Genomic DNA, 21,673 nt, shown 5'->3' with positions numbered 1-21,673 from the left:
CTTCTTGAATACCCACTTGCATCCTACGGGTTTGCATCCATAGGGTCGCTCTGTCACCTCCCAAGTCCCGTTAGAGATAATAGAGTCCATTTCACTATGGACAGCCTCCTTCCAGTAGTCTGCATATGGGGATGCATAAGCTTCTGAAATTGAATTGGGAGTATTATCCACGAGATACACAGTGAAGTCATCTCCAAAGGACTTAGCCGTCCTTTGTCTCTTGCTCCTCCTAGGAGCTTCACTGGCATCCTCCTCAATAATAATTTCATGTGTAGGTTCCGAATGTTCAGTTGGAGTGATTGAACTCGGCACCATCTCAGAATATTGGCTAGAAGTGTTATGTCCATCTTTCATTGGGAAAAGGTTCTAAAAGAAAGTGGCATCTCGAGACTCCATAATTGTACCAACATGCATGTCCGGGACCTCAGATTTAACTATTAATAACCTATAAGCAATGCTATGATGAGCATATCCCAAAAAGACACAATCCATAGTCTTGGGTCCCAACTTACGTTTCTTAGGAATTGGTACATTGACTTTTGCCAAGCACCCCCACGTACGCAAGTAAGAAAGTGATGGTTTTCTCCCAATCCATACCTCGTATGGTGTTTTGTCCTTATTTCTATTAGGAATTCTGTTAAGTACATGATTCGAGGTCAATAATGCCTCCCCCCACTATGCTTGAGGTAGCCCCACGGTATCTAACATGGCATTCACCAAGTCAGTGAGCGTGCGGTTTTTCCTTTCGGCAATCCCGTTGGATTCGGGAGAATAGGGAGGCGTGCTCTCATGTATTATGCCATGTTTCTCACAGAATAAGTCAAATTCGTTTGAGAAAAACTCTCCACCATGATCTGATCTAAGTCTTTTTATCTTTCTATCAAGTTGGTTCTCAACTTCTGCCTTATAGATTTTAAAATAGTCTGGAGCCTCATCTTTCATTTTTAACAAATACATATAGCAAAATCTAGTACCATCGTCAATGAATGTCATGAAGTATCGTTTTCCACCCTTAGTCAACACCCCATTCATCTCGCACAGATCAGAATGAAGGAGTTCTAATGGCGCCAAGTTTCTCTCCTCGGCAGCCTTGTGGGGCTTACGAGATTGCTTTGATTGCACACAACTATGACACTTAGAACCTTTGATAATGGAAAATTTAGGAATCAAACTCATACTGGAAAGCCGAGACATCAAACCAAAATTAATATGACATAAACTTGAGTGCCAAACATTAGCCTCATCATCCACACTGCCACAAATATGGTTCACAGACTTATTGCAAAAATCAGAAAGGGAAAAACGGAACAGGCCTCCGCACTCATAGCCTTTACCAATAAAATATCCATGTTTAGACACGACTACTTTATTAGACTCAAACACTAACTTAAATCCGTCTCTACATAGACGGGAACCACTAACGAGATTCTTGTCGATAGTAGGGACATGCTGCACGTTCTTTAGCTGCACGATCTTTTCCAAAGTAAACTTCAGATCCACCGTTCCAACACCATGAAGAGAAGCATGCGACCCATTCCCCATTAGGACGGAGGAATCTCGGATGGCCTGATAAGAAGTAAACAATGAGATATCAGCACAAACATATACATTGGCTCCTGTATCAACCCACCAATTAGTAGATTGACTGACTGAAAGAACAGTAGAAAAATTACCATACCCTGTTCCATCTTCAGTCTTGCCAATGGTTACATTGACAGAGTTAGAAGTCTATCCAGCACGTGCCTTCATGCCCTTGCGTCATGGGCACCTCCTAGCCAGATGGCCAGGCATACTACACACGAAGCAAGTTCTTTCTTCTTTGTTGTCATTGTTACCCTTCTTTTTGAAGTTAGTGTTCTACTTGGCTTTGAATTTCCCGTTGTTCTTGTGAGAGGGCTTGTACACCACATTAGCACTTGACTGTCCCCCATCGTCTTTAGACGCAGCATCCTTACCCGAGCCTTCTCTTCAAAATCAAGAGACGAAATCAAACCCTCAACGGAATATTCCTGTCTCTTGTGTTTTAGTGCAGTGCCGAAATTTCTCCAAGTAGGAGGAAGCTTCGCAATAATGCACGCGGCCACAAACTTGTCGGGTAAGGCGCACTTTAAGAGTTCAAGTTCCTTAGCGATGGTTTGTATATCATGAGCCTGTTCGACCACAGAACGGTTTTCAACCATCCTAATATCATGAAATTGCTCCATGATATACAACTCATTGCTAGTATCAGTGGCACCGAATTTGGTATTCAGCGCATCCCACAACTTCTTAGCATCAGTCATATGCATATATGACTCTACAAGACTATCACCAAGAACACTAAGAATGCCTCCTACAAACATAGTAGTGACTTTCTCGAATTCTTTCTGCTGTTCAGCAGTCAGAACCCCTTCAGGTTTACCAGTACTAACCCAGAAGCACTTCATAGCCGTCAGCCACAGAGTGACCCTGATCTGCCATCTCTTAAAGTGCACACCGGTGAATTTATCCGGCCTCGGTGCATCGGCAAAACTAGCCATCGAAAAATTAGAGTGCCTATAATAAGGTTTTTGGATTATTGAAAGTATAAGCATATAATGATTTAATCTATCGCCAAAATAAATCATGACATTGTAAAACGAAAGCATGGCAGCACATATATCAACCAACATGTACAGATCAAATCTAAACATGTATCGGTCTGGTATTTATACGACGTGTGGTCAGCATGCACACGCATTCACACACGCATGTCGTGCGTGCACGCCACTCGGCCCGTGCCCGTGCCCAAGCCAGGCGAGCGAGCGAGTGTGTTGCTCTATTTTCTTTTTGCTCAAGAGTCTAGAGAGCACTCTCCTATTTAAGTAGGTCTCACTCTCATAGAACTAGCAAGGTGGTACTAAATGTTCTCATACATGCATCCATGAGATGAGCTTTTGTGATTTTTCTAGGAATTATTCTACACATGGGCTTTAGCCCAATTAATAATTCCAACGTTTTCACCACTCATAATAGTGGTAAAAAGTTAAATTTTCCCTGCGTATATGCATGCATGCATCCCAGTATTTCAGCTTCAATTAATTCGTTTCTTTTCTGTCCGGTTTGGGAATTAAAATGTACTACCAACTTTTTCATGCCCTCATTATTAATTTGCTTCCTGATGATTAAGAAACGCTGTAATATCTGTGGTTCATTACACTGTGTTTTTTGTTCTGTTCTGATGAGTGTATGCGCACGCACGAAGAACTAATTAATTGTGTGCTTCCGTGATCAAACTTTGCCTGCTCAGCCCTTCGTAGATAGAATGGATACCGTGGTCCTATAATAATAATTAATCAGTGCGCACTAAAGTGCTAGACGACTAATCTTCAATTTGATTTTAGCGTACGTGATCATACCAGCAGTGGGCAATTAATTATGTGCTAAAGACGACGTCATACATGGAACTGCTGAAATAGCAGATTAAATTCTGAAACATATGTCCCCGCAGGATAAAAAAAAATCCTGTGACTAATGGGTTATGATCTGCTAAGTTCACAAACCGTAGAAAAAAAATGATTTCTGAAATTTTGTTTAGTTTTTTTTTTGAAATTGAAAAAATTTTACGAAAATTGAAAAGTTGAACTCAAAATAATTTCCTATTGGGGTTTTAAAGGGGTTCTTTAGGGTTGGGGGAGATGGGACGACTAAAATTTCAAACTAACCTATTAAGGGTCTTTTTATCATCCTCCGTAAGTATCTTGAGGTATCTTAAGGTACATTGTAAGTCCTGTGAAACTGAAACTAAATTTTAGTGCAAAATTATGGTATCTCAAGATACCTTTGGGTATATTTTTAGAGATTTGTTCCGGTCAACAAAAAGTACGATACTGATACCTTGAGGTACCAAATCATTTTTATCATTGAATCTAGCTGAGTAGGATGTGAACTGTTAGATCCAACGATCATAAATGATTTGATACCGCAAGAATACCTTGAGATACCTTTTCAAAGATGGTAAAAAAACTCTACTATTAAACCCTAGTCCTGGATTGCCAATATTTGTTATAGGATACAACCACCGCACTTCTTGAGCCACCTGAAGATCATGAGTACCATACAATAGTATATAGATGTAGGAAGTCTCCCAAATACAATTATCTGCTCTCTCTCTCTAAAGAGAAGATATCCTTAAAATCCCAAAACAGAAAGTGTTTTGAGTTATGGTTCATCAAACAAAGGTGTAGTGCATCCAGCTGTTAGGAGACCATGATTTTAATTCCTACCAGCTTACAATCGTACTGCTCATAGATCTTTCAGGCCAACAGATGCTAACTTTCTTCCATGTCTGGCTGGTCTTTGCCAAAAAGAAATTAAAACTGTCCTCAAGAAACATGATCAATACGCTCCATATGTCTAGGCTGGTAATACACATGCGTCGAGCTACAATTGGGAGAGAAAATGCCAAGTTTTCTCAGTGGTGTGGTTTCTAATGCTGCTAGCTAGAAAGCAAAGTCTGAACAGCCACCACATGTATGACCACTCATCCATCGGGCATTGCATATTCCCTCACTTTATCATGCCCATCACTCTCTCCTCCCTCTGCTCCCTCTCTTTGCTTGAAAGTAAAACATGATTATTTGGTTGTGGTAGGAAGCATGCACCAGAAGAGGCAACAGTTGTGGAGCCAGTGAAATTTTTATTTCACCATCCATTTCACCATTCAACATTGAAGCGTCGCTGATTGCCTTGTTGTATGTAGCATCATGAATTTTCAATTACGAGCGATTTTTATCATTTCTCAAAGAGTTTTACTTCCATATTTCCTTTTGTACTTTAAGGTATCGGTACCTCGAGGTAGCAAATCGTTTCTCATCATTGGATTTAGCTAAGTAGGATATGCACTGTTGGATCCGACGATCAGAAACAATTTGGTACCCTAAGACACCGGTACCTCGAAGTATAAAAGGAATGATAAAAATAAAACTCTTTCCGAAATGGTACTTGAGTTATATCTCGATTTACTTTCTTTTACGATTATAGTCCGGGTAAATCCCACCTGATTTTTGTTCAGGTACTAGCTGGATTGAACTCTATGATCGCAAAAGATTAAAAAAAAAGCATTACTATGTACTGGTTTGACCATGCAAACTTGTTGTTCGTCTCATCATAAACACGAGATCATATACTATACAGGCACGGCGGATGGATGGCTGGATGGATGGATCGATCGACGGAGAACACGAGGGTACCTGCTGCAGAAGTGCTCGCAGATTCAGTACTGACGCATGCATGGCGTGGTGTTTGATCAGCAAATGGCGCAGGAGTTGGGGTTCTCCTCCATGCTCATGTTGCGCACGTAGTAGTACTGCGGCGGCGGCGGCACGTACGGGTACGCCGGCGGCGGCGGCCGGTGGTACTGGTTCATGTACTCCATGTTGAAGTACTGTGGTGGGAGGTGGTGCATCTGCATCGGCATCGGCATCGGCGCCACCGCCGCGGGCTTCTTCTCGCCGCCGCCGCCGCCGTCCTCTTTCTTGGCGGCCTTCGCGTCGTCGCCGCCTTCCTTCTTGTCGCCGTCGCCGTCCTTCTTTCCGCCGTCGCCCTCCTTCTTCCCGCCGTCGCCCTCCTTCTTCCCTTCGCCGTCGCCCTCCTTCTTCCCCTCGCCTTCCTTCTTGCCCTCGCCGCCGCCCTCCTCCTTCTTGGCGTCACCTCCTCCGCCTTCCTTCTTGCCGTCGCCCTCCTTCTTGGCCTCCTCCTTCTTCTCCTCCTTCTTCTCTGGCTCCTTCACCGGGCCGACGGACTCGATGTAGGCCGCCCACGACGACTTGCGCAGCTTGCTCACCACGTCCACCGGGTCGACCATCCCGATCACCGTCATCTTCCGCGACGCCATGTCCATCGAAATGGCGTCGATTCCTGACACGACACAACAAACCCAAACCAAAAAACTTTCAGATTTCCAGAGCCCTCAATGACGATCACGGACAGGTTACAGAACCCGATCGTACCGACGACCGAGGAGACGGCCTTCATGGCCTTCTGCTTGTCCTTGTTGTCATGCAGATCCAGCTTCACCACAATTTTCTGCACACGACCAACACGTGAGCATCAGTGTCAGTGACTCAGTTCAGAGTTCAGAAAATGCGTGCATGACAAACCAAAAAAAAAAAAAAAAAACCACCCAACACCTGAACAACCCAACCAAAGATCGTCCTATCCTACACGAGTTCATCAGGATGAGAGATGAGAATCCAAGAGAAAGAGAGCCTCACCTTCGCCATGTCACCAGCGAAAATGAGAATGGCCAATCTAGAGAAGAAGAACTGAATGAGATCAACGGAGAAAGGGAGGGAGAGATGGGTGAGAAATGCAGAGCAGAGCAGAGCAAGGAGAGCTCAGCTGCCACAGCATCAGCGAGATTTGTGCAAGGGGGAGGAGGGATGGGAGGAGGTGGTGGTGAAAGGTCCTAAATACTACCACTTCGCCTCACCTTTTGAAGCGCCGCCGCTGTTTGTACCGTCATCAGCCGTGTGCTAAAAAGAATTTCCCGGTAGAGAATATCGCAAAAGTTCGTGCGTTTTTTATAAGCACGAATGCAATAAAATCGCGCTTCCCTGACCAAACTTTAGGGTTAAGCTTAACTCCAAGATATGGATTAGGGTGGTCCAAATACAATCAGTGTACAATTAATCACTAGCTAGCCGACTAATCTTGTGATTAATTAGCGAGGAAAGTTTGGCATTGCTACGCTAGAATTAATACCGAAAGGAATTTGAAATGTTTTTATTAAATAAACCTTTTTAGCAAGTAATTTTATTACTAAATCACCGCGTAATTTTTTTCAAAACTAAATCTTTTGGCCACGTCAGTGTCGGTGGCGTGGCAATATAAAGTTGTCGCGCAGCCTAGTTGGCCCACGTGGTAAAACAATGTTGTCACACCACCAATAATGACGTGGCAAGCTGTTTCGCCACACCAATATTGGTGGCGTGTCTAAAAGATTCATAACTGAAAATATTTTGCCCCGAGGTTTAGTAATAAAATTATTTATTAAAAAGGTTTAAAAAATAAAAAAAATCAAGGAAGTTGTTCCTGCACTGTTTTTTCAGCTCTGTTCACGTGGCTGCTTCTTCCTCTCTTGGAAAGCATAGGACCTTTTGCTCACTGGTGCTAGCTGACCGAGCTAGCTGCTTTACTCGAATCCATGGCTGTAATGGCAGGTTAGAGAAAGTGATTTAGGTAAGAATGTGAGATTGCGTCTGCCTGTCTACTGATCAGGGGAGGGGAGAGAGAGAGAGAGACGTGTCGAATATGATTGATTATCTCATTGATAGCAACCTGTGACGACATGTTTTCAGCAGCCCTATCAGAGGAGCCGGTGTGCGTGCTTCTTGCAGCTTATAATTATCATATATTCCTTTATTTGTCCTGGTTCACCTACCTACCTACTTACATTCTTTAATTTCCTATTGAAGTTAATGAAAGCATCTCGTATTGTTCAAATTAATGTTTCTAGATGGTTCTCCAGGAATATGTTCTAAGCATGCAAAAAACGAACCAAATACACCCTGAGAAAAAAACAATAAATCCAACTGCAAAGTACTTCACCCAAAATCTAAAAACGCTCACGTTTGTTTTTTAAAAAAACAACGTTATTTTTTGCTAATAATTAAACTAACAATATATATTTAGCGTCACTTGAGCATACAATTTTGGTGTTCGCCAATGCCCCCTATTGGTAGTGTGGAATTAAAATAGACTTTTCAATTTTTTTATAACTCAATATATTTATATCTATTTATACTCTCACATTAATAATTGGAACGATTTTTAACGCATAGGTGGATATCTACCCATTTTTGATATGTTATCTAGATAATTATCAAAAATTAAAATAAGTTGACAAGATAGACTAACTTGAGATATATCACTCCACAAACATGAAGTTTTAAAAATAATTTTAGAATTTTTTGAGGTTTTCTCGGTATTAATGTTTAGGTCGATATGAACAAGAATATCAAAAACTTCAAACCATAATTTATATTTTTTTCGCTTATATGTTGTTTGGCGTAATTTTTGTATTTGACCAACCGATTGGGCCTAAAATCATATGATGTTAATTTCATAGTTCTTGATGATATGTTAATAAAATTAATAGTTGATGCATAATATTTAATATATGAAAATTCACCATATATGGCTTAATATTTTGGTACAGAGCAGTATACCTTCAAGGTCTCAAAGGGATAGTGTTATGGTAACAACTATCAACCGTATGAGTGACTATTTTCCATGCAATGGGTTGACTTGATTCCGCCCTTCAGTCAAATTTCAAAGTTGCCGGTAAATTCTTGCCTCCCTGGCCTTGAATTCAAATAGGTGACACGTGAAGAACAACAAGAACAATCTTGGCATTATCCATCAAACAAAGGACACACAGCGTCGTGCGTCCAGCTGTGTCAAAGACTAAAAGAGACCATGATTTGATTCCCACCGGCTAGAATCGTACGGCTCAGACATCTTTCCAACCAATACTAGCAAGTTCATGCCTGGTCTTTAATTTCTGAATTCTGTTACCACAAAATATCAATAGCCGTTTAATTGTACCTTTTATCTCTTAATTGTCTATTAAAAAGTGTATATTCGTAGGTGTATGCATATGTGTTGGTGTGTATGCTAACGTGCGCCATACATGTAATGGAAAAAAAAGTGCGGTAGAGTTCTTGCAAAGTATAGGTGAAAAGGTGACATACGTGAAAATGAAAATTTTAAGTGAAAATTTTAGTGTAAAAATTGGTACCTTAAAGTACCTAAGTATACCAAATTTTACACTAAAATTTTAATACCTCCTGATACTTTCTCAATGATTGTAAAATTGCTTCATAAAAATATATGGAGTACTAAGCTAGCTAGTACAAATTACGCAAAATTTGAACTGCCACGGAGCCACCAACAGGTTTGACTAATCATCATATTTTAAACTGGTGGACTCCGGTGCATTTTACTGGTAGTATAATTTAATTTATACCATTGATCTATTTTTATCCGACGGCTGTGATTAAATTATACTACCAACAATATTAGGTGTAGTAGAAATTTAAAGGGGTAATATCATCCTTTTTGTTGTGATCTTTATTGCAAAAAATAAAATTACAAAATACTGTTAATCAAGTAATTAACAAAGTACAAAAATATCCTTTTCTACTGGTAGTATAATACTACAAGTTAAAATGCACCAAAGAGTTACTCATGGTAAACGACATATCCTCACTCTCTCATGGCCCTCTCTCCTCTCCATTGGCTAGAAAAGAAAAAAAATGATATCGTAGGATGATATGTCATAACTCTAGAAAAAAACATTCTTGTGTAGGTGGATCGAATTTTGAAATGTATGTAGTAAGTTTGGTTCGAGAGAAAGAACTCGGTTGCCTCCAAAAATTGATTTTTATATGATCCTTAAGAGGACCAATCATGGAAATAACAGGATGCACCTACAAAAATATATTATGTTTAAATACATACCATTAAAAGGACCGCATATAAAAATACCTCTCTATTTTCATAGAAAAGTACTTAACAAAAGATGTGTCTAAATTAAAGCAACAATGGTGAAAAGCTAACGCTGAGAGGGCTTATCTTAAGTCTACCCTCCCAAGTTCCCAACTAGGGGGTGGCAATTTCCCCGTAGGGGCTGAGGACCTAGCAGGTACCCACCCCTATTGGGTCAGGTCTACTTTTCTACCAACGGGTGGTGGGTCAAGGCCCCGGGTTATATTATGGGCTAGGTCGGGTAGGAGAATGCACCCATCCCTAGCTCGGCACAAGGAACAACCCTAGCTACCCACCCTCCCACTCCTCATTTCCTCGTATATTTCCCAAGTCACACAACGCAAAACCCTCGCCACCCCACTCTCCCAACTACACGCTCGCACCACACTAGCCCCCCCCCTCATGCCATGCGAGGCACCGATACGCCCTCCACAAACCTCCTAGATGGCCAAGACATTGTGGTTCCATTGCTCCACCCTACGCTGGCTTGCCAAGCATCCACGACTCGTCGGCCAACTCGATCTCTTCGACTTGTGGCTGTCTCTTCCATGCACTGTTGTGTAGTATGTTAGTTTGATGCTGTAGAAGAAAGAATAAGATACAATTTTAGTATATTATTGCTCATTGTGTTATGTTGTTTCTCTAGATTGTTTCTTCCATCCGGTTGATGCAGCACCCTGATCGGGTATAGGGTCCCTGCCGAGGTTGGGTGAACTTTTCCACCCAGAGGCTACTTTAGGGCTGGGGACGGATGATCAATCATTTCGGGGACTAGGGTAAGGGTGTTCACCCGCCCCGTTGCCACCCCACAAAATCCCAACCAACCACTGCTATTGTCGAAAAGCTAATGCTGCCATGGGAGAGGATTCGATTTAAGCAGACATGGGAGAGGAGGATCCATGGCTGACACCCTAGAGAAGGGTGGATCCACTGCTGGTAGCCACACAAAAGGTGGATCTGGTGCTTATGGCCACAGGAGAGTTTCATGAGGTCTCGACTGCCGGTTCCTCCGTGGAGAAGTTCATATATAGGGGAAGCTCACCATGAACAATTCTAGCGGGAATGGCCACATCTCAGCGATGAAATTTTCCGACGATGAACATGATAAGGTCATTGACACTATAACAACCGTGCCAAGTTCTTCACGGTTTAGAGATTTGAGAGATTGAGAGTTGTTTGTCAAAAGATTTAGGGATTGGGGCTGTGATTACTGATTTCTGTTCTCTACGTGCTAGATCGGATCTGAATTAATTTTCTTTCTTCCACACTTCCACACGATATCCGTTTGCATATATAAATGCACCATTTTAGACTAGCTCTTGTGGGAAACAATATATAAAATACATTTTTGCCGCATATAAAGTCTATTTTGCGTATAGTGTTGGTTTCCAACTACATATATATTTACGTACAAATTTCACTACTAGAAAACTCATTTTCGCATCGTAGGGGTCGATTTTCACAGACGGGCATGACCTTCAGAGCCAAAACCCCGTCGGCAAAAAAGTATCTAAGGTGGAGGGGGCGGTCCGTCTGCGAAAATAGATCTTTGCAGGCGGGCCATATAAGCGTCACCTACGAAGATTGATCTTCGCAGGCGGCAGGCGTCGTTTGCCTGTGAAGATCGATCTACGCAGGCGCTGCTTATATGGCTCGCCTGCAAAGATGCCCCTACATAGTCTTCTTTCTCCCCGAGTCAAGTTTATTCTCTCTGAAGTTTCTCTCTCCTAATGTGACTTAAATATAGGGGATTTTGAACTTGAAATCTTCGGGGGATGTTTCTACGTAGCTTAGATCTACTCATGTCACGCCCGGAGTTTCATCCCAAGCCTAAAATCGTAAAAGAAATTCGTAAATAACAATTGGCTTAATTAACTCAGGAAAAATCCCTCTAAAAGGAATTAATTTAACTAAATCAGGGTTCCAAATCAATTAACTGGATTTAAATTCAAATCGCAGAAGTATAAAATTTGGCCAAACAAATTAATTTAAAACTCGGCAAAAGTGGGGTTTTCCTTTTTTTTTCTTTTTTTTCCTCCTTTTTCCTTTCTTTTTTCCCTTCCTTCTCAAATTGGGCCGAAGTCCAATTTTCCTCCCTCCCTTTCCTTTTTCCTTTTTCTTTCTCTTTTTCCCCTTCCCGGGCCGGCCCAGCCGAGCCGGCCCACTTCCTCTCGGCCGGCCCAGCCGACCGGCTCCGGCCTCCTCCGCCCGCGCGCGCCTCCGCCTGGGCCGCCTCCCGGCCCAGCTCGCCAGCTCGCCCGCTCGCTCGCCCGCGCTCGCGGCGAAGTCCGTCTCGCCTCCCTCCTCCCTTGCGCCACTGACAGGTGGGTCCCACCTGTCAGCGACCAAGCTTCGCCAGCGCCCGCGCTGCGCCGCGCCGGCCGAGTCCGCCTCCGCCCGACTCCTCCGGACGCCGCGCCGCCGCTGCAACCGCCGCCGCAACCGCCGCCGCCGAGTCCGCCGCGTCATCGACTCGGTCTCCACCGGCCGCTCCGCCCTAGCCGGCGCCGCCACCTATAAAATCCTCGCGCCGCCGCCCCGCCGCCACTTTCTCCCTCTCCGCCGAAGCTTCCCTCCGTCGCCGTCAGCCGCCGATCTCCCCGTCGGCCGTCGGACGTCCTCGCCCACCCGCGTCACCACCTCCGCCTCGGCTTCGCCGACCTTCCGCCGGCCTTCGTCGCCACCGGTGGTCGCCGAGCTTCCTCGCCGCCTCCTCGTCCTCTTCGCCGTCGTGCCGACTTCGTCGTCCCCGCGTCGCCGTCCACGCTCGCGACGTCGCCGCCCCGCTCCGTTCGCCACCGTCCGGTCCTCTCTTCTCGCCGACTTGCCGCCGTCGTCCTCGTCGCCTGTAAGCCGTCACTGTCCTCTCTATCCCTCTCTTTTCCTCTCCGCCCGTGGCCACCAGAGCCGCCGCCGCCGCATTCTTGCGCGCTTCGGCCATCTCCGTCGCCCGTCCGCCGGCCGCCACCCTCGCCTTGCTGTCGCCGCCGCGACCCCGCCACCGTCGAAGCACCGCCGCGCTCGTCGCGGCACTGCCGTCGTCCTCCCTGAGCCGCCACCGCCCTGCTGCCGAGCCGTCGCCGGCCGTCGCTGCCCCCCCCCCCCCCGCGCCGCCGTCGAGGCCGTCTCTCCTCTCCTCTGTCGCTGCCACTTGGCCGCTCCGCTCGACTCCGCCGCCGCTCAGCCGCCCTCTCCCTCCTCCGCTGTGCTCCGCCGCCACCCGATCCCACGCGCCGTCGCTGGGTGTCGTGCGCTGCCGGCGCTCGTCATCGCACCTCCGCCCTTCGTCACTATCGTCGCACGGTCGCCAAGCCCCGCTGCCGGCGTCCGTCACCGTCTTTCCCTCCCGCCGCTCGTCGCCGCTCCGAGCCGCGCCACCCCGTCGCTATCTCCGCCTCCTCCGCGCCGACTCGTCGTCGCCGTTCTCGTCACCACCTTCGCCATCGCCACCTTCTCAGTCGCCGCCACCCCTCCGCTCGCCGTGACCCCTGCCTCGCCGTGCGCCGCCGCCCGTCGCCTCGCGCCAGTACTCGCCGACGCCGTCGTCGTCCTTCGGTCGCCGGTCGATGGCGCCGACGTCGACGCCCTCGCGCCGCCGGTCATCGCCACCGCCACCTCCCCTTTCTCCTCGGCCCTCGCCGTCTCCGCCGCTCCCGCCGCCGCTGCTCGCACCACCGACGTTCCCGCTTCCCGGCTGCCGTCGCCGTCTCCGCCGCCGCCCGCCGGTTCGCGCCGCTCGTCGCCGGGCGCCGTCCTCCGCCGGTCGCCGTCCACCGCCGCCCGGGCATTGCCGCCCCTCTCCCTCTCCCGGCCGGACCCCGCTCCCCTCCTCTCTGTTCCAGCCTCGCTGACGAGCGGGTCCCACCCGTCAGCCGCCGCCGCGCCCTCCCTTCCTCTCTCTCCTCCCCGGGCCCGCGTGTCAGCCGCCCACTTCCCCTCTCTCCCACTGACAGGTGGTCCCCACCTGTCAGCCGTCAGCCTCCTCTCTCCTCGCTGACGTCAGCAGCCCCATTAATTGTGCAATAATTGATTTAGGACTTTCCTGTTTAGCTAAAAAACCCAGAAAACTTCTAAAATTCATAAGTAATTCATCTAGTCTCCGTTTAGGTCCATTCAAGTTTCATTAAATCCAGAAAAATACCAAGAATCCATTAAAAATAGTTTCTTTCTCTGTTTCAGTAGTTTTATAGCCTGTTTTTCTTGTTTTGCCTTGTTTGTCGTAGGTTTTGACCCCGTCGCAGCGCCGTTCGTTCTCGAAGTCGTCGCCGAAGTTCCTCGTGGGTCTAAGCAAGGCAAGTGGCACCCTTCTTTGATCATATTGAACCTATGTTTATAAAATCCCCCGCTTTTACATTCAAACATGCATTGTTTTATGCAAATCTATTTATTGTATTTATCTATTGGGCAATTACCTATATATCCGTTGATCCTCATTCATTATTATTGTCATCCCAGGGTTAATTTGACTAGAATTAGGGTTAGTCGATGCTTAGCCATGCTTAGTTCAACTAGCTCAACAATTCTTATTTATTGATTAAACTTTAATAAACCTTTAATGGTTGCTACCATTATTCATTTCCCGTTGAGGATTAATACAACTAAAATATTACTTATGGTGGGCTGTGGGTGCATGGTTTTGAGAGTCGCACCCATGGCAATTAAGGACCGGTTCTCAGGAAACCCTGAAGGTCTTACACGTACTAACCACAAGCCAGAATGGGCAACGGTGAGACTCGTAATCTAGCTTGTCCCTATTCGACGTACCCAGGCAAGGGTAGGCGTGATGGAGTATGGACGGACAATCGTGGTGTAACGAAAGCTTCTTCTTCTTCCGGATCTACCAAGGCACAAGAGGGGACTGCCCGACTTGGTGTAAAGGAGGGGGTGAAACCTAAAGTGTGGTGCGATTGTCTAGGGAGGGCTGGGTGAAAGGTCTTATCATGGTTTCCGTACTGAGGTATCGTGGTGATACGTTGGGGCATGGTAACATGCTTGGCAGCCATGTCTTGTGGGTAAAGTTGTACACCTCTGCAGAGTAAAACTATTCGAATAGCCGTGCCCGCGGTTATTGGGCGAACTGACAGATTCACTGGGATTAGTTGAACCATTAATAACCTGATTAATCTTGGAACTGGTTTGACCCTGCGCAACGTGGTGTAACGTTGGCAGTGGTTTGGGTCTGTCGCAACGTGGTTTAACGTTGGACAGAGGGTTGACCCTGTCGCTACGTGGTGTAACGTTCGACAGCGGTCTGGGCCTGTTGCAACGTGGTGTAACGTTGGACAGTGGATGATTATTTTAAATGTTTACTTTACTTTTATTTCAGTCTATTCTATTTACTGTTTTGCTAAATTACTGCAGCTTTGTGCAATTTAACCTTAGCCTATCCTTGATACCCTGTTGCATTCATTATTCTTCCTCTCTTGGGTGTTACTTGTTGAGTACGGTGGTTTGTACTCAGCCTTGCTTAATTTTTCCCCCACCAGAGCAAGTGCCAGAGCCTGTGTCAGAAGAAGGTTGTTTCGAAGGTTAAAGTAAGGTTCAGTCCGCCGTCGAGAGTGCCTGTGGTGTGGAGCCGTCTTCGCTAGCTGAAGCTGAAGATTAGATGGTTTAGTTTGTTTTCCTTTTCCGCTGCATTTCGATAGATAATTATTTTTATTTGTTTTTAAGTCATGGAACTGTGTATTGATTTGTCATAGTGTGTGCTCGGGCTGATGCCTGGACCGAGATTTAATACATGCTATTGTTCAGAAATTTGGTGTAAATTTCTGGGCGTGACAACTCATTTCCACACTAAGTATGTAAATTTCAAGCTTATAGACCTCAATTTGTGATGGATTTATGCATGCAAAGATGCGAAGGAAAAACTCCATGTTTTTTAATTTACTTTCATTTGATATGTTAATGTTAGATGTATGTCTAATACTTGATGCCTCTTGTTGCAGTGGTTTAACGTGGTAACATAAATTCTCATCTTTTTCATTTTGCTATCACATCCACCTCCTAGTTCTAGATCTAGATCTTGTCATATAAATATGTGAGAGAATAAAATTTTTAATGTCTATTTATTTGGTGCAATTAAATAATAATTATATTAGTTTGTAATATGTCGACGATATGATTTGATTAGATTTTCCTAATATACTAATTTCGCATGTCTGTGTAAAAAAATTTAAACTAATAATATTAAGGTTTGTATATTTGTATGTACAATTACTATTTTTATTACAACTACTGTAGACATTTTCAAGTAACAAAAATAAACTAAAAAAGATTTTGAAATAAATATATTTACATCTGTAACAATCTTCGCAGGCGGACGGACCGTTTGTGAAGATAGTAAAAAGGGTTTTCGCAGGCGGGCGGTCCGCCTATAAAGACGGACCGCCCGCCTGCAAAGATAGTTTCCCTATATAAGGCCCCGCCCGTGGTTCCAAAATTTCTAAGTCTAGACGGGAACCCTAAAATTTTTGGCGCCGTTAGGCTGCCAATTTTTTCGTCGCACGTCGTCCTCCGCCGCCGCCCGCCTGCGCCATTGCCCTCTGACCATCGCCCTTCGCCGCCATCCTCCGCGCGCGCCGACCTTCGACCTCCAGCCCCTGCCGCCAGCCCATCCACCGTCGCCGGCCTCCACCGCGTGCGAGCTGGGGGGAGGAGGAGGCGGCGGCGAGCCAGGCGCTTCAAATCCGCCAAGGCCGCCATGGAAGCGGTCCGTCCGGCCGTCAATCAGCTCATCGCTCAACTCCATCCTCCTCCTTGACTAATTGCTGATTTCTACTGCATCCATCCATCGATCTGAATCTCATACAGGAGACGGAGGAGAAGATCCTGAGGGAGAGGTTCAGACTGGAAGGGAAGGAGGTGCTGCGCGGGAGCCATCGTCGTCTCGTGATCCCAACGTTATCACGCCGGGACGGAGTTCATGGAGAAGCTGTCGCGGGCGCTCAAGTACTACGTCCGTGCCCGTCTCACCAGTGACCCACTCTGGAGCAACATCAAGGTCTCTTTCATCATCATCACCAATACACTATATCACTAATAAAATATATAAAATATCTAGTTTTGTTTTAACTTAACTTTTAAAAATTTAGTTTTGCGATACTTCACGTTAAATTCATAGTATCATTATAAAATTGATGTTAGTTTTGTAGTTCTGTGATTTAACACTTTAAGCGTGTAGTTTTCTGATAATTTGGTTTAATTACGTGCAGCAACAGAAGCCGTAGCCGGTAGCCACAGCGGTGATGGAGTGCTGACGCACCGGGGAGAGGCGGCCAAGGTGTGCCGCGTCGGCGTCTCACCAATGGACATCAATGTGCTCGGCTTTCGGTGTTCCAAGGTCCAAATTGGTCTTGCTGTTGGATGTGTTAATTGTGAATGTGAATTTGGGAATGTGGGTGATATCTGAATGAAATTGGGGGTTATATATGTGCATGTGGGGGTTACATGTTAATTGTGAATGTGATTTTGGGAAGTGGGTAATATGTGAATGAAATTGGAAGGGTATGTTCAATTTTTATAGGATATGTGAATTTGTTAGAAAATTTTAATAACATTTGGGAGGGGTATGTTCAATTTTTTTATAACATGTGGAGGATATGGTCACCTTATTAATTTTTTAGCAAATTAGTTTGTACTAATTTTAGCTTGTACTAATTTATCAAATTTGTTCGTACTAATTTAGCTAATTAGTTTGTACTTATTTATTACAATTTACAATTATGTACACAAGTTTTTATTAAAACATTCTACAATTATACATGTACTCATCGCCAAGCTATCCTTGTTCATGCCCAAGCCCGAACAGAAGGAGAAAGGGCGACGGTGAAGAAGGCGACAAAAAATACGTTCCCCCTAAAAAAGGGTAAGTGAACTTCATATGTAAATTGATCACCGTAATAACTATTAGCCGAGCTAATTCAAAACTTTGATATATATCTTCTCGTAGGAAACGGCGCCACGACGATCAAAACGGTAGCCGAAGATAAAAGATCCTCTAAAGACGACGAAGTCCCAGTTGACATAACCGGCTCCAAGAAAAACGAATAGTCAGCAAAGGCGAAGAAAAGGAAGGGCGAGAGAAGCGTGAATAGAAAGGATGAAGGGTCCCATGTTGTTACACATGTATTTGAAGTAACAATCTACAAAAATATTATAATATATATATTTTGGCAACACTTTTGAGTTATGCAATATATGTAAATTTCTCAGTACCAAATGCTTGATAATTTTTCAATATATGTACATAATAATCTACTTGCAAGAATTTCTATTAACGGGCAAATTACTATTAAATATCAAAAATTTCTACGTATCTTCGCAGGCGGTAGTTTCCTATTCACAGGCGGACCAACGTCCGCCTGCGAAAATTATCTTCGCAGGCGGATGGCTGCCCTGCCGGCGAAGATCGGTGATTTTCACCGTCCTTTTCGTATAGGCGGGCGGCCGCCCCGCCTGCGAAGATCATTTTGGCCGCCCGCCTGCGAAGATCATTTTCGGCCCCTTGCGATAATGCTTTTTCTAGTAGTGTTTCCTACTGGCAATACATACTGTTTTCCGTGAAATTTGTGCGAACTTTCGATGGAATTTGTGTGAGACTTAATCATGCTCGTCCTGTGTAACGTGCAGCTTTATGGCTAGTTCGATCTGGCATGCATGCATGGGATCGAGTGGCGACGCATGCCGGCAGAAGCAGCCCGGCTCCCGGTCAGGTCCGCCGCCCCCACGCGACCGTTAATTGCGCCCCCCAATCATTTCACCCTCATTTCTGTGCATTTCCACCGTCCTGGCCCCTCTCATGCTCTCATCATTCAGGGCCAAGCCAAGCCGCTGCCAGCTTCCTCGGATCAGCTCAGCACCTGCCTTTTTAGCGGCTCTGATACTGTCACTTCGATTAGTGTGTGCGCGTGTCTTTGTCTGTGTCTAGGAAGACCAATCTTAATGGGTATTTTATGGGCAATAAATAGAGTGTCATATAGATATTTTTGATGATGTGGGAAAATATTAATGAAGAGAGAGATGAAATGAGTTTCATGGGATGAAACCTTTTATGCACTGTTATCTAGACAGCTTGTGTCTTGTTTGTAACCTAGGAAACAACAATAGATGAAACTATGCATTTGTTATCTAGACAGCTTGTGTCTTGCTTGTAACCTAGGAAACAACAATAGATGAAACTATGCATTGAGATAGGGGTGTTTCATCCTAGTTTCAAATTTTTTAATGACATGTCCGTCTAGATAATCGTGTCCATGAAACTTGCATTGAGAATGGCCTAAGTGTACAACAGTAAGGCAATGGTTGTCTATATAGTTTAATCATCTAACGTAGCATCATTGACTCAAGAAAAACTTAGATACCGTCTCTTCATTCATCTATTGCTTGGACACGTGCTCCTAAAAACTTAGATACTGTCTTTTTGTTTATTTATTGCTTGGACACGTGCTCCCAAGCTGTATGTAACATTTTCTAGATCGTGCGTTGGTTGCATGTAATAAATACAAGATATATAAAATAATATATTAAATATTATATGTTTAACTAAGTAGACTACCCATTTTACATACACATATATCGTTCTGTTGAGTTAACTACATTCTTGGCAAGCATATCTATACGTGTTCTTTCCCAGTGATTACTTTCGTTTCTTTATATTTTCTAAACTATTAGAAAGAACTATATATAGAAGCTCATCTGTTCTTACTAATTAAAGTAGAATTTTAATTTGTACTAGTTAATTATTTTTATCATTCATATCATTAAATAGTTATAAAATATCATAAATCTTTTATCTTTTATATGAAGACAAAACAGCCTAAGATTGGGAAGATCCTGTTTATTATTTAATTACTCAAGATTGGCAACTGTTCTAGTGGCAACTGTTTTGAGATCTTTTATTACTCAAGGTTATTACTTACTCACTACACCCCATCCCAAAAAAGAGACTCCTGTTGTTGAAATTTTGTCCCAAAAATCCGAGTTTTAAGGCCATATATGCTACTGCCTCCGTTTCATAATATAAGATATTTGATTTTTTGGTTATAATGTTTGACCATTCGTTTTATTTAAAAATTTAGTAAAAATATAAAATAATAAAGAGTTGTGCTTAAAATTCTTTTGATAATAAAGTAAGTCACAAGCAAAATAAATGATATTTTCATAATTTTTTATATAAGATAAATAGGTAAATATTATAAGCAGAAAAATCAAACATCTTATATTATCAAACGGATGGAGTATTGGTTAACAAATTCAGAAATATTATACGAGTTTTATATCTTCAACAGTCTTTACTCACCCACTAGACAATATAATAATATTTTTCTAATAATGAATGGCACTCTGGTCTTTTTTCATCATAACTAAATTTACATCGAATGCTCGGTAATAAAAGTGAGTATAATTTGAGGAATTTAGTTACGAATGAAACTATTGGTACTTTGATGTAGCCACAAATTAGCTCCCATATACTCGTCGATCGTGTGGAGTTGTAGCTAAACCAAACGCTAATATATCCTTAAATTTGAATATTGGAATATGGGACATTGCTAAAAAAAATACAGGCTAAGATGGAGCTATTGTTTTCGAGTTCCCCAACTACAGATTTATTTTCGAATTAAACATCGTCGTAACCTATTTGTGTACGTTCAATTTTTTTTTAACGCATAGAATGCGTACGTAGTACATGGAAACCAAAGTAGCCACGAATCTGGTATGAAATCGTGCATTCTGAAACCTCGATCACAGAAAAACACGTATCATCAAGTACTACCATCATGTACAAATATAGAAAATTTTGGACCACTAGTTGCATGCCCTATTAACCGCCTCTGAATCATTTAACCTTGTTCCCACCTTATTATCCCTACCGCCCCGTATTTAATAGACATATTGATCTAACATTTTATTTTCATTAAAATAACCTAAATCTCTTATGCTTGTCCACGGAGGGAGTATTTCTCTTGTTAGATATCTTTGACTTCACTTTTATAAACTGAATTTACTCATCAAATGACAAAGTCCCCTTATTTTTTTTTCCTTAAGCCAGAATTGTTAGAAGCCATCTATATATGGACGGCATGGTCGCATCAAACCTGTCAATCTATCATGTCTGTGGAGAGGCAAAACTACGCATGACCCGTCACGATTTTGAGCCTTTTTTTTTAGTGGATTCGCGCTGCCGTTTGTGTCTAGACGGACCGCGCACCACTCAGGAGGGTGGGTTTCCTGCTGGATGCTAGTGGAACGGAGCATTCTTGGAGGAAGAATCTGGAACCGCTTTGCTTTACTGCAGCCTGCAAGGTTTGAGGTATCACTTGTTATTCCCGACTTTGCTTTTAATCTCTGTTCATGTCATTTTCGATGTTTGTTTTTAATTGATGATATCATAAATGTGGCCGTATTTAATTGCTTTGGCAACTACCATTGAGATGTCTAGTTGAGGCTAATGTAAGGTGCCAATCATCATCAAAAAAGTTTGCCAGACAGTAAATATTGCACGTAGATCAGAAGGAGGTGATGAACTTATCAAAGCCTCAAAGGAAATGCTAATGAGTATTGAGTTCTGATCAAGAGCAGCATATTCCTTTTTCTTTTTGAATTACTTACTCGTTGGAACTTGTCAGATTGTGAACTCCTCAAGCAAGGAAAGAGAAGTTACAAGTGTAACTTCGGACCTTCAGTGTTTGGTGGAGATTTGGAGGAAAATGTAAAGACAATATGATTATATAGGTTTAGGCAGCGTGGAGGTATAACATCCTACACTTATGGCTGCTCTTATCTTTTGTGTGCAATACCAATGTCAGGTATAATCCCCTCTAAAATCCCCTCTTATATAGTAATTGGGGGATTCCTTTCCTAGCTCTCGATAGTTTCCTTCACTAGTTCCAGATAGTTCCTTTCTCTAGATTACTGCTAGGTAGCTTCTTCCTCTATTCCTTTCATTCCCTCTTACTGGACTTGGTCCTACTTTTAAAGTGCTAAGAGGATAGCAAAATGGCGTAGTTTAGGCTAAGGACCAATTGGTCAAATGAGTGCGATAAGAGTTTTGAAGAGGATAGTTCCTTTCTCTAGATTACTGCTAGTTGAGGAAGTTCAACTGGTCAAATGAGTGCGATAAGAGTTTTGAAGAGCTCAAGCAAAAGTTAGTGTCAGCACCCGTGTT

The 21,673-nt window shown here is 43.7% G+C and overlaps 1 protein-coding gene and 1 long non-coding RNA gene across 2 annotated transcripts; one reads left to right on the top strand and one right to left on the bottom strand.

The window, feature by feature from the left end:
* Positions 1 to 4,752: 4,752 nt before the first annotated feature.
* LOC102714140 (heavy metal-associated isoprenylated plant protein 39-like) lies at positions 4,753 to 6,475 on the bottom strand. Its single transcript, XM_006663940.3, has 3 exons — positions 6,234 to 6,475; positions 5,970 to 6,045; positions 4,753 to 5,877 (listed from the first exon to the last, which is right to left on the bottom strand). Exons 1-3 carry the CDS (start codon positions 6,240 to 6,242, stop codon positions 5,267 to 5,269), a joined length of 696 nt encoding a protein of 231 aa, XP_006664003.2. The 5' UTR covers positions 6,243 to 6,475; the 3' UTR covers positions 4,753 to 5,266.
* Positions 6,476 to 15,971: 9,496 nt separating this feature from the next.
* On the top strand, positions 15,972 to 17,719 carry LOC107305436. The gene is made up of 5 exons (XR_001551590.2): positions 15,972 to 16,219; positions 16,321 to 16,510; positions 16,722 to 16,849; positions 17,318 to 17,374; positions 17,459 to 17,719. It is a non-coding gene; the product is annotated as an uncharacterized LOC107305436 (long non-coding RNA).
* The last annotated feature ends 3,954 nt before the right edge of the window (positions 17,720 to 21,673 follow it).

This window comes from Oryza brachyantha, chromosome 12 (assembly GCF_000231095.2).
Source record: "Oryza brachyantha chromosome 12, ObraRS2, whole genome shotgun sequence".
NCBI lineage: Eukaryota > Viridiplantae > Streptophyta > Magnoliopsida > Poales > Poaceae > Oryza > Oryza brachyantha.
The sequence above is the reverse complement of the archived record's forward strand: the minus strand, read 5'-3'. Positions and strand labels throughout refer to the sequence as shown.

Excerpts from the sequence above, each read along its gene's own strand:
- LOC102714140 (XM_006663940.3), bottom strand. Across the intron at positions 5,878-5,969 it reads GGCCGTCTCCTCGGTCGTCG|GAATCGACGCCATTTCGATG; the intron begins GTACGATCGGGT and ends GTGTCGTGTCAG.